This window comes from Carettochelys insculpta, chromosome 3 (assembly GCF_033958435.1).
Source record: "Carettochelys insculpta isolate YL-2023 chromosome 3, ASM3395843v1, whole genome shotgun sequence".
Classification (NCBI taxonomy): domain Eukaryota; kingdom Metazoa; phylum Chordata; order Testudines; family Carettochelyidae; genus Carettochelys; species Carettochelys insculpta.
Genome location: NC_134139.1, coordinates 65,475,439 through 65,492,780, shown reverse-complemented (window position 1 = coordinate 65,492,780; position 17,342 = coordinate 65,475,439). Strand labels below are relative to the sequence as shown.

The 17,342-nt window shown below is 41.2% G+C and overlaps 1 protein-coding gene across 2 annotated transcripts in view; it reads right to left on the bottom strand.

Moving 5' to 3' along the window:
* AHCTF1 (AT-hook containing transcription factor 1) overlaps positions 1-17,342 on the bottom strand; it is a 113,327-nt gene that overhangs the window by 60,255 nt on the left and 35,730 nt on the right. The window contains exons 6-11 of one of the 2 annotated variants that reach the window (XM_074990039.1): positions 13,482-13,598; positions 9,556-9,640; positions 6,359-6,509; positions 2,358-2,490; positions 2,088-2,269; positions 1,567-1,628 (exon numbers count right to left, since the gene is read on the bottom strand). In XM_074990039.1, coding sequence (XP_074846140.1) covers positions 1,567-1,628; positions 2,088-2,269; positions 2,358-2,490; positions 6,359-6,509; positions 9,556-9,640; positions 13,482-13,598 — 730 coding nt within the window. Of the gene's footprint in view, positions 1-1,566; positions 1,629-2,087; positions 2,270-2,357; positions 2,491-6,358; positions 6,510-9,555; positions 9,641-13,481; positions 13,599-17,342 lie in introns of those variants that run through there. The other variant, XM_074990040.1, reaches the window with a different exon arrangement.

The following is a 17,342-nucleotide window of genomic DNA, read 5'->3' as shown; positions in this document are numbered from 1 at the left end:
ACTTCAATCTCCCTGGACACTCAGCAGCTGATTTAAGGGTGGCAGTCCTGAAACAAAGAAATTTCAAAAATCAAATGGAGAGAGAAATCTCTGAGCTGCAATTTATTTGCAAATTTGACTCCATTAACCAAGGATTAAACAGACTGGGAGTGACTGGCCCCTTACAAAAGCTTCACTAACTCTGTTATACACACATATGAATCTTAGTGAAATTCTCACTGATTTTATCGTTGGGTAAAAGAGATTTGAGAAAACAAGCAAAAGATGTGCAATTCCGGGGATTTACTGGACTCCTTAGATGAAATGCTGGTTGTAATTTACCAGATTTGTCTTAAATTACAAGAACAACTTTTAGGAAGTGTGAAGAATGCCCATGAGGACTACAGGAATGCACTCTTGCGACATTTTCCAAAGCCAACAGATGTTTCTCACACAGGGACAGCAACAAAGCCAGAAGTCTATCAGCATTAACTACACCCCATAATTTACTACTTCTGTGGGGAGCAAAGGTTAAACAGTATCTAGCTCACAGCTATCTGAAAGTAACAGAAACATGCGTAGAAGAGATAAAGCCTTCAATACAGTGTTTTTCACAGATCTACACACACTTTCTACTGCATACAGAAAGCTAATACGTGTTCAGTTTGAACCTCTCTAGTTAGTCCAGCCCTCTCTTGCCCAGCAATATTGATAATCTGGCATGATTTTAGTTAGCCAGATGACCATTTATCATACGTATGCCCAAGTTTCCCATCGTCCCACAAAGTTTGTTTAAAGCCAGCAGTCCTGGCTCTCAGTATTCTGTGCTGTTATTTAGCTCTAATTTACTCCTAAATGTCTTCTAAGAGCTCAGTAAGCAGTGGAAGTGTTGGTAATGCTGCTAGACAATACTGACCTCCCATGGTTCAGCAAATTCGCTCATTTGGCACTGGTCAGCTCCCGAGGGTGCCAGACTAAAGATGTTCTAGTCTGTACAAATTTAGTTTATAGTTACTTATGAACCAAAAATTTAGTGATGTAAAATGTATCTGGTTCTCTCTTTTCCAATTCAGAAAAGGATTTCCCCCCTAAAAAAATCCATTGTTCTACGTCTATATTCTCTCTCAATGTCTCTAATCCATTAATTGCTTGAACCGAGTACTCTTGAAATACACCCCCCGCCAAATCCTCTTCATCCTAAACTATCCACCAAATTTTCAAAAAACTTTACCCTGTCCTAACTTGTGTAATGGTGAAAAAAACAGGTTTAACAGATTACCTCTTTAAAAATATAGAATTCAAACCAAGTCACATACTGGCTTTGTACTTACCGCCTAAAAACCTATGTCAGACTCGCCTACACATATTCTGAACCTGACACTGTTCTAACTGAAGTCAATGGGAATTTTACCTACGTTTTTGAGGGACAAGATATAGCCCTTTCTACACAACTGATAGCGTACAAATTTCCAAGTTAGGGTTTTTCAGGAGGGGCACAAAATGCTCTCCCCCATCCATTGGTAACTATAAATTATAGATGTGCACACTTCTAGATATTAGAGAAACAGAAAAAAAATTAAAAAGTACCTCTCTCTGAAACCCAGTGCAAGTCATGTGAACAACTCCAGAGTTTAACAAGCAAGTAGCACCTTTAAAAAACACAAAAACACACAGCTAAAAAACTATATACCTGTGTATTTTGTACAGCAATACAAAGTAAAACAACTTTTATTAAAAATGGGATTAACACTGGGAGAAGATTAGAAAGCTACATACTTTTTTGACTTACAAACTTTATTTTGCAACACGTGTGGAAATTGTGCCTAGATTATAAACTATATAGAACAACTATAGCTCAATACACAAATTAAAACTATTTAATTTCTGTAATATTCATTTCTTCACATGCCATATTACAGCTGTATTAGAAATCAAAACTTGGCAATCGGTATCTAATATACTTTCCAATATTAAAGAAATATTTTGAGTGTAAAATAGAAGTGTTTCCAATTGTCACACACAGGAATTGAACAAGAACAAACGGCATTTTAACCTCAATTCTCTTATTAAACTTACTCTCCTGAAGTCAGCTAACCTGAAATACATACCAAAATTGTAGGTGCTTGGATTAAAAAACTGCTCTGGGGGTGGATATGAAGGAGGAACTCCACGACTTAAACTTCGTTCATGTACCAGAATGTCCAAGATGTGGTGTGGAGAAGTCACACTCACTACAGCATCCAGCGACCATAATGCAAAATAGGAGCAATTGTGAAGAAATTCCCCTGGTCTTAGAGAAAGTAAGGGAAACACAGGTAAGAAGTCAATTAATCATTTATAGCCATTCTGAAATCTACATAAAATAAAAAAAGCCTCACCTTAAAGAATCTGGCATTTGAGCATGATACCAGCGGTTTATGTCAAATATGCCCAAATAAGTAGATGGTTTGCCCTGACCGTACGTATTCACTTGCCAGCTGAAGACTGACACACTTGTATCAGGAGATATTACTGTAAGAAAGATGACATTTCTTTAAAATAGATCAGCAGGTACCGCCTCACAGTAACAAATCTTAGCTCAACTTGTCATACTACTTGTTTAACACTGTTTAGGGTAAAGAAACAAAACAATATTTTAACAGAATGCCTGTCTTAAAAATACATGACTTGTTAGCGCCTTCCATCAATATAATCCAGTTTCATTTTGTTCAGATAACAGATTTAATGTTTATTGTCATGGCCAGGCTAATCTGAATTTCCCATATTTGAAGAGTTAATTTATCAAAATATATAGCTGCATTTTAAAAAAAACTCAGACTTTATCACCTTTAAGAAGCAAATGTCAGATTAGTAGTTTTCATTTTTCATTTACTGATCTTTAAGTAATATCCTTATCTACATGCTTCTATAATAGTTACTTTCCAATCAGATTCAAAATACAAAGCATCATAAAAACATCACATTACATAACTGGAACAAATACCTTAATTTGAAAACACAGTGTTTGTTGCATAGCACTATAGTTGTTTCCAGTAAGGGTTTGGGGGTTTTTTTCTTTTTTTTTTTTTTTTTGAATGGGATCAGAAAAATACTAAAATTGCTAAATACAAGCAAAGCACAGGACATTAAGATTCTCCTATTGGTGTGTGGACTCTGGGGAATAAAATAAACATAAAAGAATGACAGGAGAGTGATCACTTTGATGATTACCTGTTCTGTTCACTTCCCCGGTGCACCAGGCACTGGCCTCTGTCAGAAAATAGGATGCTGGTTGAGATGGACCTTTAGTCTGATACAGTTCTTACAAAGCTCAAGTCTGGGGTCCCCATCCCATTTCTACAAGTGTTCTGATATGAGCTTCTTTTCTATCTTATATTGGTAATTGTTAAAAAAAAATTTTAAATCAGGTATTCTTTAACGTTAAAAAAAAAAAAAAAAACTTCATCAGTTTACCCCAACACACCTTTTGGTCTTTCAGCCTTGTGTTCTCTGATAAGCAGTAGAAAAAGGCTTCACAGGAAATCAAGTGCAAAGAATCTATCTTCCTCCTCCCTCACCTTACAGGAAGCCCACTCTTCACTACTGGTCTATTTTAGACCAAAGGGCTCAAATAACTAAGGACCTGTCTACACTCAGAACACTGCAGCACTTCAAAAGTAAACAATACCTATGCCAATGGGAGAGATTCTCTTCCCAAGAGGCAGTGGCTAGGAAGACTTCTTTCATCACTCTAGTACAATCTATACAGGGACTTAGGTCAGCTTAACTACACTGTGCAGGGATGTGGATTTTTCAGACTCCTGAGTAACTCATGCCAATCTAATTTTCTAGTACAGATCTAGTTTAAGACTAAAGAAGAGTTCACAATCTACTTGAGAGCAGAGAATTGCAAACTATAAAAAATGGTTCCCAGCTTTCGTAATTGATCTTTCACTGATTCCAATCAACAGCCAGGATGACTAAGATGTGTCCGGCAAAGAGGGAACAACAAAATACTCCTCCAAACTTTCCTACACCAAGGAATGCACTGTGGCCTAACTCAGCAAACCTCCCCAGGAGCCCAGAGTTCACGGCACCAGTCTAGGTGGACTTAAAGTTGGGTACCCCAATGCAGGATGCACCCCACTGGTGCCCATGAGCTTTGCTGCCCTAGCAGGGGAGCAACCCCATCAGTTCTTTTCTTCTTGTGTATCACTAGCAATTGTGAGCAGTGGTTTGCTCTAGAGCTGGTCCTCAATGCCAGGGAATGGAAGTGACTTAGCCTGTTGGATGGGTCCCTCCTCAGTGCCAAGGATACCCATACCGAGGCCAGTGCCCTGAAGCACCTGGCCCCAAGTCAGATGCAGCCTACAGAAGTTGGGGTGGAAGAGCTAAAACTATCAGAATGAGATTTAAACAAAAGTCCAGCTTCCTTCTTAGTTCTGGGCATAAAACTGCTGCAGATAATACATCTGTCAGAATGGTGTCCCTGTCCAAAATACTTTACACAAAAACCATATGGGTCTTCATTCAGCATGGGCTTCAGACAAGATCTGCATAGCTTAAAGCCCCAGTTCTTCGAATGGGAACAAAGGAGTGGGGAGAGGTAACCTCCACCTAAAACTGAAATACTCAATATTAACTTATTTTCTCATTAACTTTTATTTCCCAACTGTTTATTGAGAGAAAAAGGACATTCCACTAAGAAATAGCTTGCTATACAGCTAACACAATGGGCACTGTTAGGGAAAAATGTTCAAATGATCATGCATGTGGCATGCACACACCTACTTGGAACTGACGTAAGCAGCCACTCGAACTTGGATTGATATCATATGGGAACTTTTTCAGAATACAGTTTATGCCTATCTATCATATAAGTGAGCTTCAGACTACTGCTGTAAATAAGTAGAAGGGGATTGGGAGAGACTGTTTAAAGGGAAAATGTAATTATCAGAAGATTTATAAATAATAATAAGTGGAAATCACAGTATCTCATGAGTTAAAATGGCCTAACACTTTCCATTGTAAGACCCTGTTTTCCTAAACTTCTAACTCCCAAAGCTTAAGCATACTGGCTGAAGTTTATTATGCAAAGGGTCTTCCCTGCACTATTTTTGTTTTGTTTTAAGGTTTTAAAAAAGGGATTCTGCCATTTTTGAAAAACCAACATAATGGAACAAATACACTTCACCATGCTAAATCTGTACAGGTGTTCCACTGACAAAGTCTAGAGGCCCCATGCATTAGAACAAAGAAGCACAGACTAGCCCCCAAGTTAACAACTGGGGGAGGGTAGAGGGAGCAGATTTTGTCTTTCATAAATCCTGGACTAGGTTTTCCCCATAAAGATAAATGCTGTTGTTTTTAAAATAAATAAAATTATATTTATCCATCAAAGATTTGTACACACGTAGTTTTACCTTGCAAAGGAGGGCGTGGGGGGAGTAAGGGGAATGCATTCAAATTCAAATACTTTTCCCAGTGAACTAAATGGATATTTAAAGTTCATCTTACTTCCTAGAAAAAGATCACCAAACTGAAGTGCTTTTTTTCCCCCACACAGAGAGCTATTTTCATTGCATTTGCGCAAGCTACAGAGATGAAATGGGTGAAGGGGGAGTCTCCTTTCTCATCCTATGTTGAGCTTCTCCTTCACAGATGCCCCTTTTGACTCATCAACACTGTAAGAAGCCGACCACCTTCAGGTTTCATTCAAGTTAAACAGATAAATCTTGAGCTCAACAGCTCAATTTAATTTGATTATTTAAATGCCAACAAACTTGAAAAACTGCACAGTTGTCAACCTAGAATGGCTATGCACACCATCCTACAGGAGAAATTGCGGAGCCGTATCCACTCCGTTTTGGACAGACTTTGTTGCTAATGACTGCTGTATTTACTAATTATAGATACAGATGTATCCTACAACTACAGTAAGTAAACAAAATTTTCACAATCTTTTGTAAGTCCCCCACAAAATAACAAAAGTAGGACAGAATTAAAAAGGCCTAGCCAGAATAAAGCTTTGGTTAATCTATGTCCAAAGCATTATTACACTTCTAACTTAAAAGTAAGTTAGAAAGAAGGCTGAAGCCAAAAAAGTCTACACCTCAAAGATATATATTTTTTCCAATTTAACTATGTACATTGCATAAGAGGTTTCCCTGTCTCAGTGTCATTTTCTACACTAAATGACACTCAAACATCCTTTTGTAGTCTTTAAACATAGTATGTTACGCTACACAGCTACATAAGTACACTTTCAGTGCTGCAAATACAGCACTGTTTCAGAAATATTCTAAATATTGTTCTAGAACGTGAGAATCAAGCACTACCATTTTCTTCAAAAGCATTACGGTACAGTTCAACTTGATCATTTCTGGACACAGCAACAAACCTTCATTCATGCCATCCTCTCTGTCAACGTGGCTGCGAAACTTTTCTATAGTCTGACAACTGAGAAGTTTGGTATTACTAGTCTGCCCTCTTAATGAAAAAACTCCACCTGTGAGGTCTAGACTGTACCTTTCTTCACAGTACTCCAAACCCTGAAAAGACAAATAAAAGTTAATTGAAATTAATGTGTATAATATTACACTTAAATATTGGAGACTGCATATCTTATGAGTCAAAGGAAGCCCAAAATATGTATTTTTAGACTATTATCTGGCATATTACAGAAATTAAATGCAATAAAGTATTCATTAATCCCAGATGTGAGGAACTAATTTTGGTAATCAAAACTAAGTTGATATAAATTACTAACAGCAATCATTTTCACTGTTCAGGAGAATTTTCTATCATCATACAGTTTTACAAAGCATTGGAAATAACTATAAGACAAATAGTTAAGAATCCCATTTTCCTTTTTTATTTCTTTAAAACAACCACAATAATGAGATTAAAAGGCTAAATGCACACTTCTACAATCACACCACTCTACCCACATTTTGAAGTTTTTCACTTAAGACAAAATGTAAGGCGACACATTCCTCCATATCACAATTTCTCATCAAAATAAGCTTTATGGAATATGAAAAGAAAAAAAAGAAATTTCATATGCACACAGGTATCAACTTCAGGAATCCAGGTATAGTTATGTCAGATCAGAATATCAAAAGATACAGCTGAAATAGTGTACATCTGAGGTATACACACTTTGTGCGTTAAAACGATGATACAGGGCAAATGAGGGTAATGGAAGCCATGAAGTGGGAACTCCCATGAGGAGTAAAAACATATACATTTGCGCGGGGGGGGCGGGGGGCGGGGTCGGGGCAGAGAGAGAGTCCCCCCACAAACAAGGCAGAACAGAAAAAAAAGACAGTCATAGCCCTAGTACAACAGCATAAAGTAAAGCCAAAACACGGAAAATTGAAGCTGAAGAAAGAAAAATTAATTTTGAGCAGCTTCCCAATACCCTTCCTGCCAAAACATGAATGCCAAATGTAAAATAAAAACCATGACTAAATTACAATGAAAAGCCCTTTAAAAAAAAAAAAAAAAAAAATCCAAAAATGCAAGTTTAAAGTTCCTTCTGTTAATCCAGAGTAACGTAAACTCTGCCTTCATTAGGACTGTGCATGTAAAGTTATTAAGATAGAGCAATGAAGGGTCCCGTGGCACCTTATAGACTAACAGAAAAGTTTTGAGCATGAGCTTTTGTGAGCTCAGACTCACTTCATCAGATGCTGGTCATGGAAATCTGCAGGGCCAGGTATAAATAAGCCAGAGCAAGGCTGGGGATAACAAGGTTAGCTCATCCTGGACAATGATCCCCCACTTTCACAGGCCTTGGGAGGCAGACCAGTCCTTGCTCACAGACAACCTGCCAACCTGAAGCAAATCCTAACCAGCAACTATACACCGCACCACACTCACTCTAACTCAGGGACCCATCCATGCAACAAACCTCGTTGCCAGCTCTGCCCACATATCTACACCAGCAACACCATTACAGGACCTAACCAGATCAGCCACACCATCGTGGGTTCATTCAGCTGCACATCTACCAATATAATTTATGCCATCATGTGCCAGCAATGCCCCTCTGCTATATACATTGGACAAACTGGACAGTCTATGTAAAAGAATAAATGCACACAAACCAGATATCAGAAATGGCAATATACAAAAACCCGTACGAGAGCACTTCAATCTCCCAGGCCACACAGTAACAGACTTAAAAGTAGCTATCCTACAGCAAAAAAATTTCAGGACCACACTCCAAAGAGGAATTGCTCAGCTACAATTCATCTGCAAATTCGACGCCCTCAGCTCAGGCTTAAACAAAGACTGTGAATGGCTTGCTAAATACAAAAGCAGCTTCCCCTCCCTTGGTGTTCACACCCCGAGATCAACTGCTGGTAGTAAGCCTCACCCTTCCTGACTGAGCGAATCTTGTTATCCCCAGCCTTGCTCTGGCTTATTTATACCTCGCCCTGCAGATTTCCATGACCAGCATCTGATGAAGTGAGTCTGTGCTCACGAAAGCTCATGCTCAAAACTTTTCTGTTAGTCTATAAGGTGCCACGGGACCCTTCGTTGCTGTTACAGATCCAGACTAACACGGCTACCCCTCCGATACTTAAGATAAAGCAGTGACATCCATATTTAGAAAAAGCTTAATCACTTCATAATATTTATGCCTTGTCCTTTTACTATCATAATTTTACTTTTCAAAATTGTAAGATGTCTTCTTTAAGTACCTAAAGATTTATATATTCTTACTGTAAGGGATGCACATGATAGGAGGAAACTGAAAACTGGGAGATTTAGACCTATGAAAGTGGACAGCACAAGCCAACACTACCATATATCACTACAAAAACATGCAAATTCCATATAGAGAAAAAGTTAATGTAAATTACATGAATCCACACTGCTTCCAAAGTATTTAGAAAGACTAGTATCAAAAACAGAAGTGAATTGGGTAAAGAGGAACTGCTTAACATCAGATTACTATAGTTGCTTGCATAATCTTTCCAGGAACAATTTTTTCAAGCCTCAACAGTGTACAGCACAAAGTGATTTATGTGTTGTAAGTGTAATTTATTTCATTTCAATGAGGTCCAAGAGACAAGCTAGAAAAAAGACCTTTGCTGTATTTAAAAAAAAGACTCCCTAATGGTCAGACGGACTAAGGTACAGACTACCATCCGTACCACAAGATGCAAGAGAGACAGGGACTACACTGATCTTTCTATACTCTTAGGGAAGAAACAAACTATCTATATACATGGCTGTTTACAAACCGAAAAACAACCCAAAAAACCCTCTTCCCTTATACTTTAAGAAAGCTATTTTGGTTACAATACACACCATGGTACCAGCTCCCGAAGGGAAGAAATCCAGTTATCAAGTGCAGTGGAAGGTAAACATAGTTGTTACATGTGGTACTGCAGCCTAGTGCCCCCATCTAAAAGTGGGAGAACCCAACCCACAAAGATAATGCTCGAGATTCATGACCTGAAATTAATGCACACAAATACATGGCAAGGAGACCCAAAGCCACAAACACAAAAGTGAATATTAAGGTTTCCAGTTTGATTAAATGTAAGTGTTAGGTATATTTTACAGACACACACACTTTACCTCATACATTATTTGTCCTGATGCCAAGCGTTTTCTATCACCAAAAGCTAACTGCAGCAGATGCAAGCTCACAACATCTCCTTCACTAGAAAGAAATTACAAGTATCAGTATAATTACAAAATCTCAGCAAGCCATCTGATGTTTCTGATAGCTACTGCAAAGCAAAATCATGCTATAATGTACGTTTAAAAGGATGTTTCTGTTAAAAACAGAAAAACAACTCACATCCCAACCAATCAATTACAATTTATCACATTTGGAAAACTGTAGCAGAAGAGGTGATAAAGTTTAACATTTTTTTTAATCTGATGATCAGTATTTAAATTGACAAAGTTTGGTTAACTCTCAGTACCTCAGATTAATGTTCAACAGGCAATTTTCTAAAATTCTATCTGTGGCGTAGTACCCTCATATTCTTTATGGAAATAATCTTTTGAATAGGAGTATGCTTTTTGCCTTATGCAAAATATTGCATGTGACTTATTAATGGAACACTTATAAGCTACTGAATGTAGTTAGCCTATTTGTGGGGCTGTACCATCTCTGAATTTGAAGTCAGAATATGAAGTATAAACTTCTTTAACAATACAGGCAGTGGAAGTGAGCGCCATTAGTGGTACTCAAAGAGCTTAATAGCCTGGTATTTGAGAAAATGAGCTGTGAACAGTTTTGCTTCTCTTTTAAGCATGGACTATGGTTGATCCTACAAAGACATATGAGCGGGCCACCTGATGCTGGAAGCCATTTTGGATACTGTATCTTTCCACTCAAGACGAGAAAGGTTTTAACAAAACACAAAACAATCCTTCCCTTAAGCAAAATATATTATAAAGGCATGAAACCAAACAAGACGGGCTGCTGCCAGACGCCAGGAGAGCACCTCATTAGCGCCCAAGACAAGTGCTGGAAACATCTAAGACTGAATAAGGGGAAGGGTTAGGCCCAAGCTAGAAGGCTGCTTAGCTTATGAGAAAAGATGATTAGGACTAACATTAGGCTAAGAAACTGCATGTAACAAGTTTCTTAGAGTTTTAAGCTTAGCTGGTGGGTCTTGCTTTATTTTGCTGAGTAACTTACTTTGATTTGTCTGCTATCACTTGCAGACACTTAATACCTACTTTTTATACTTAATAAAATCATGTCCGTTTCTCAATCCAGTCAGTAAAGAATTGTTACCTAGAGGAACAGCAATTGTGCATAACTCTTTCACTGATAAAGGGAGGGGAAGATCTTTTTTGCTCACTCTGTACAAACCAGGGGTCAGCAACCCCTAGCACGCAGGAGCTCAGTCCCACCCCTCCTCAGTGGGCGAGTAGAAAGGGAAGGTGAGTCTCACACATGAGCCTTCCAGAGGGAGAGGCAAAGTGCTTGTGCCGGCACCCTGACCTCCTGCTCTCTCCACATGAAGCAGTGCAGGTAAGTCAGAGTGGAGGGAAGTTGGAGAGGGGAGATGGCTGAGGGACTGCTGGGAGGTGGGTGGGGATGCTGTGGGGTGCTTGAGCAGGTTCCTGCTCCCCACCTGCCAGCTGGGGTTCCCCACTGCAGCTCCCTGATGGCTGCAGCCACTGGCCAGCTGAGGCTCCTGCTCCCGGCCTGGCTGCGAATCCCTACCCTCGGAGGCCAGCTGCTGCAGCTGCTGGCAACCCAGCTAGAGTCACCATGGCTGCAAGGCTGCTGGTGGGGCTCCAAGCCCCAGTCAGCTCCTCCAGCCCCAGCTGATGTTCCTGCACCTGCGAAACTGACAGGGCTCCATGCCCCAGCCAGACTTCTGCTGTGGGGCTCCGCTGGCTAGGGTCTGCAGGACTGCAAGCAGGACTACCTTCCATGGGGTTGTGGGGCAACCAGGGCCCAGTCAGAGTCCCTGTGGCTGCAGGTGGAGCTCTGCGCCACACCTGGGCTTCCTACTGTGGGGCTCCCAATTGGGGCTGGACTCCCCACAGTGGGGTTCCCCACCCCAGCCAGGCTCCCAGTAGAGGGGCTCCCTGACCTCACTCCCTGCCCTGGGGCTTTCCCTGGGACTTCCCAGAACAGGCTGCCTGTGGGGTTCCCTACCTTCAGTAGGGCTGCACCTGGGCTCTGGGCCTGCGCTGCCCCCCTCACTCGCTTCCCATGCTCCCCTGTGGTCTGAGGAGCAAGTGTGTATCGTGTCCACTTCCTCCCCACACAGCCAGTTGGGTGTCCCGTGCGCACCTTTACCCAACTACTTCCCCCACCTGGCATGAACAGGTGGGGTCAGGGATGTCTCATGTCTCCTGCCCCTCTTCCTCCATGAGCAGATGGGGGGCAGCCTGGAAGGGCTGGGGCACATCACCTTTTTCTACCAGATGAGGGATGTTACTGGACCAGAGAATCTGGGATAAGAGAGGTTCAGCTTGTATTAAAATGCTGGACATTTTAGATATTTAAAAAGCCCAGCTTGGATGGAGATTTAAAGACAAATGGCAAAGCTCACATCTTTATTTATTTATTAATGAAGCTATTTTAAGTAAAACTAGTAGTGACTAAGTATCACTGGCACTCCCACCATACATAGAGGTCAAAAGGTCACATTTCAGCATTCTGCCTCAGAAAGGTTGCTGACCCCTGCTTTAAGCTTTATGCACAGTAAAACAGATTTATTTGGGGGTCTGGTCCCATTGGGGCTGGTGCATCTTGGTTCTGTGTCAAGTCCCTTTGACCAAGCTTTCCCAGAGCTGAGTGGATCTCAGCGTCTATGTTGCTCTGTGACCCCCGCCCCCCGCCAAATGCCGTGCCACTGCTGCGGGAGACCTGAGGTTCTGGCTCTGTGGGACAGGGTGGTGGGGCACCCAAGAAGGCAGGCTCAGTGGTATGATTGCCACATCAGGCGACAGTCTCAATGGGATCTGTGTGACCAAGACACAGCTACACTATCACTTACCTATAAAACACTAGCAGCTTCAGTGCTTTAAAACAAAATATGAATTAAATTCACATAAGGAGCCTTACATCTAAACTTAGTATCACAATAGCACATGTGATTGGATTACTTTATCATGTTATGAAACGAAAAAAGTTTTAAGTTTGAGAAATAATAATTCAAAGGATAGCTACTTCTGTTTTGCGTACTAAGATATTGAAATGTTTAATATAAAAACATTCCCCAGGCTTTTGTGAAACAGCCAAACAACAACAAAAAAGGTTTAAGACAGCTATCTGAATAAATGGAATAAAATCTACTCTAAAAGCCACAACTGGAATGGAGAGGAAGTATGAGCTCAGATGCAAGATGATGGGCACCTTATATGTCAATGACAGAAAAGAGAGATCATGAAATACCTTTGATAACGAATAGTAGCTTATCACTTGGGATAATTAAACCCAGACAAAAACAAACACTAGAAAACTGTTCCAAGTAAAGGCACTTTTAAGGGTTCACCACAATAATACTTGGTAGGTCCTATCCCACCGTACTCACAGGCCTCCATGAAAGCAACCTAAAGATCAAGTATAAAGCCAAAAGGTAAAGTCATCTGCATGGCTGTAACTTCCTGTGGCATTGCATCAGTATTACAAATGATTTCAGTTCTACCTATGAGCCACAAACCCATTTTGCAAGCAAGAAGGTAACAGATTAAAGTTACCCTCAAAAGCCTCACTGTCTTTCATTATAGAAGTGGCAGTTGTAGTTTCATTGTCAAAGTGAAACTGAGTGCACTTATATTTTTCTAAAGGATCAAAACTAATTTTTGACCAAATGCTAGAGTAGATTCAAAAAGATTGAGGTTATAAGATTGCTGTATCTCTCGATCACTTCAATGGATAGTGGCCCTTCAGCTAGAAACAAAAATGTAGTATTAATGGATCAATTCCAACATTTACGGCATGTTCAAAGTTGAGTTTTTACACCCTCTCAGCATGAGTCTGACAACATATCATTCAGTTTTCTAAATCAGTCTTCACCTACCTCTCTTGTGTGGACTGAACTGCCCATAAGTAACAGCAATTGCGTGGATCATTTTCAGGTTCTTGAAAAGTAACAGCATAGACAGGTATCCTCCCACCTTCTAGCTGAAAGTGGTATCTGGAACAATGCAGGGAAAAATTAATTAGATGTCTGGCATTTATCACTCCCAAGTGTTCCAATCAACACTTCAAACACCAAAGCATTTTCTCATGCAAGAAAATACTTTTTTTTTTAAAAAGATTATTTTAATTTTAGAGAACATTTTTAACCATTTCAAAAGGTAAGCAACTGCACAACATGACTGCAAATAAACTTTTCATGAATAAGTTCAATATTACGAACATTTGGACACCACACACCGGTTTTTTCCCCCCCGAGGGATTGAAGGTAAGTGAGCAGTCAGTGGCCGCGGCTATACTTTTGAAAGAACACGTCCACATGCACAAAAAAAGGATCAAAAGATCAATCCACTCTTTCAATAGAGGGTCCACACAGCCCCTTCTCCGTCGAAAGAACATGCCAGGGATCGAAAACACTTGCGCCATGAAAACTGTTCTTTCAAAAAAGAGCCCATGGAGCATCTACGCATGCTTTTTTTAGCCCGACAGAAGCTTTAAAAAAAGGAGGCAATTCTCCTGATTCAGGAGCAGAATATGACTTCCAAAGAAGAGCTGCTTTCTTTCGATTTCAGATCAAAAGAAGGCATTTTGTGTGTGGCTGCTCCCTATGTGTTCTTTCAAAAAAAAGGCCCGATTTTCTGAAAGAACTTGCTAGTGTAGATGCGGCCAGCATAAGTAGCTTGTGAAAAAAATCTGCTCAAAACATGATGATGTCCAAAAAAACAAACAAGCACTGAGCTATTTTAGGACTTTTACCTGTTTCTTTATAATACCAGAAGTTTTCCAAGAAAGCTATGTAATTTGTTTAATTTAGCTACATAAAATAAATTCCACCTTTCATCAGAATCATTTGAATTAGAAAGACCTACCACCAATGAATCTTCTTAAATCTGGGGTTTTTCAACCTTTCCAGACTATTCCACCCCTTTCAAGAGTCTGGTTTCAGTCTCAGGTAGTAAGGCTTTGGCTTCAGCCTGAGCCCCATCACCCATGGTGGAAGCAAGTAACTTAGATTTGTAGGGCCCCCTGCCGTTTTGAGCCCAAGACAAATTTCCCTGTTTGCTACCACCTGTACCCCAAGCCCATCCTGCAATCCCAGATTGAGAACACCAACACAGAATAGAGAGCAGTATAAACAAGTCATTACACCTACATGACATTTTAACAAGCACTGACTTTCTTAATGTTTTTATGTAGTCTGTTGTAAAATCAGGCAAATATCTAAATGAGCTGATGTACCCTTGGAAGACCTTCACATACCTCCAACTGAGAACATAAGAGCAAACATACTGGGTCAGCTCAAAGGCCCATCTAGCCCAGTATCCTGTCTTCCAACAGTGGCCAATGCCAGGTGTCCCAGCGAGAAAGAACAGGTGATCGATCATCAAGCAATACTTCCCGCCACCACTATCCCGCCACCCATCTACTCTATCCCATGCATTGCAGCAGCACCAATGCATTTTCTTTTCTTTGACATGTCTAGTTGAAATGTCCAGCTCTGAAGACCTCCAAAAATGGAGCAGCTTATTCTAACTCAGAAAGGGACTGCAATTTGCCATTCCTGGCCACTGGGAGCTGCAGGAAGTGGGAATTTCATATTGTATTTTACTCCTAGCTTCTAGGATATTTGCTGTCTCTTTCCCCATGTTTGTATCAGCCAGAAGTATGACTGGCATTCTCCTTGGTCTGTTCTCCAAAATCTTAGCAAATATGCAAGATACATTTTATATGAAGATACTACTATTCTTTTAAGAAATACCAATTATTCATCCATTAATTAACAAGAGAAAGCACAAATCAGTTGTGTCCAATAAGAATTCAAAGATCACCACACTTGTGGTTGTCATTCTTCCATATTCACCACAGGGCCACTCCCAACCTGTTCTCAATAAACAACTCCCCCTAGAGCCAGGCTCCCCAGCCCACCTCTCCCCAGCTCTAAATAAATGTCCTCCCTCTTCCTCCCAGAGACAGGCATGCCCACCCCCCCAGTTCTAAATGAATTCCAGTAACTCACAGGAGCCACCACCACTGGAGCTGCCAGGGCCTGCCAGAGCCAGCTAGAGCCACGAGGGCCTGCTGGAACCCCAGCTGCAGCAGCCCGACCCACAGATCCTGGGGCCACCAGAGAAGCCACCGCCACGCACTTCTTTGGGGCATGCGTGCAGAGCAGGCAGACAGCACTCCCCAAATGCAGCTCTAGAAGGAGCCACATTTAAAATGTTCCAAGAGCCACGTGCGGCTCCAGAACTGGAATCGCCACATGAGTGTGTCCTGTTCACCACATGTGGTGAGCAGCAAACGTACTGGACACTTCAAGCATACCTTATACATTACTTCAGTATTTTACAAGCCAGACTTGTTCCCTCTAGAGTAAAACGAATTTTGTTACATGCACCAATAAAGATGAGATGTATGACACATCACCTTCATACTGGTGCCCATAAAAATTCACAAGGTGGGGGAGGGCAAAGGGGTTCTGAGTGTAGAAGGGTACTCAGGCCTCGAGACAGAGGACTAGGGTACAAGGGCTCTAACTAGGGATGCAGGCTATAGGTGGTGCTGGATAGTGGGATTTGGGGTAAAGGAGGGTGCTCTGAGGCTCCTGCAAGAAGAGAAGCCTCCCCCAGCTGACACTCCTTGCAGCAGCACATGGGCTGGGAGGGAAAGGCACCTTTCCCAGCCACGGCACTTTTGTGCCTGAGGTTGCAGGATAGGCCCTTCTCCTCCGGCCCTGGCAGGTTCCAACTGGGCTGTGCTGGAAAGCCACCCAGGCCAGGGGAAGAGGCACTGGGTTCAGGCTGACCCTCCCCTAGTAGGCTAAGGGTTGGGCAGGGCTAGGTTGGGAAGGACCTCCTCTCTGCCTGGGGTGGGTGTCTTAAGTGCCATGCAGCTTATGGAGAACTTAAGACAACAGTGAGGATGTAACCCACATTCCCATAGAAAGAGAATGTAATGTAGAACCACATCTACACACCAGAAGGTCTTTAAGCATCCAGTTTTGATGGTTGCATTCCTTTAACCACATCTGTAGCAGATGAGACCAGAGCAGCGACAAAACAAAAAGACCAGTTACAAGGTGGAATGCTCTCCATCCTCCATCAAGACTGGAATGTAAAACAGGCTATTGTTCAGGCAAAAATGAGCTGTTGGATGTTTCAATGTGTCCCACAGGTCTCACCTAAGATTCGAAGTAGTTACAGAGATACTGATAGAGTTGTGAAACTAACATCCTTTATCTTTGTAAGAAACAACACAAACTGACAGGCTCTTGGGTGGGGGGGGAGATCAACGTGACTTCTAAATTTCTTTTATTCAATGAAAGAGCAAAACTACTTTGCTTAGATTTTCCACCGAACAGTTTTCTCTTATGTTCCAGCCCTTAACCTACATTAGTGAAACATCAGTAAGCTTTGCCCCCACAATTCCTTAATCTGCAGCTGAGGCAGTTAAAGAAAAAAAAAATCAATTAAAACCACAAAAAGATTGATCTAGAAGTAAACTATAAAGATTTAGAGACACTATTCAAGCATGTCAGTGCTCAGTATTTGAGCAAAAGTTACTTTTTCATTTGACCTAACTCAGTTAAGTGACATAACTGAGCTTCCTGCCCCCAGATATTGGGGCACGTAAGCTGTGTCTACACGTGCACGCTACTTCGAAGTAGCGGCACTAACTTCGAAATAGCGCCCGTCGTGGCTACACGCGTCGGGCGCTATTTTGAAGTTAACTTCGACATTAG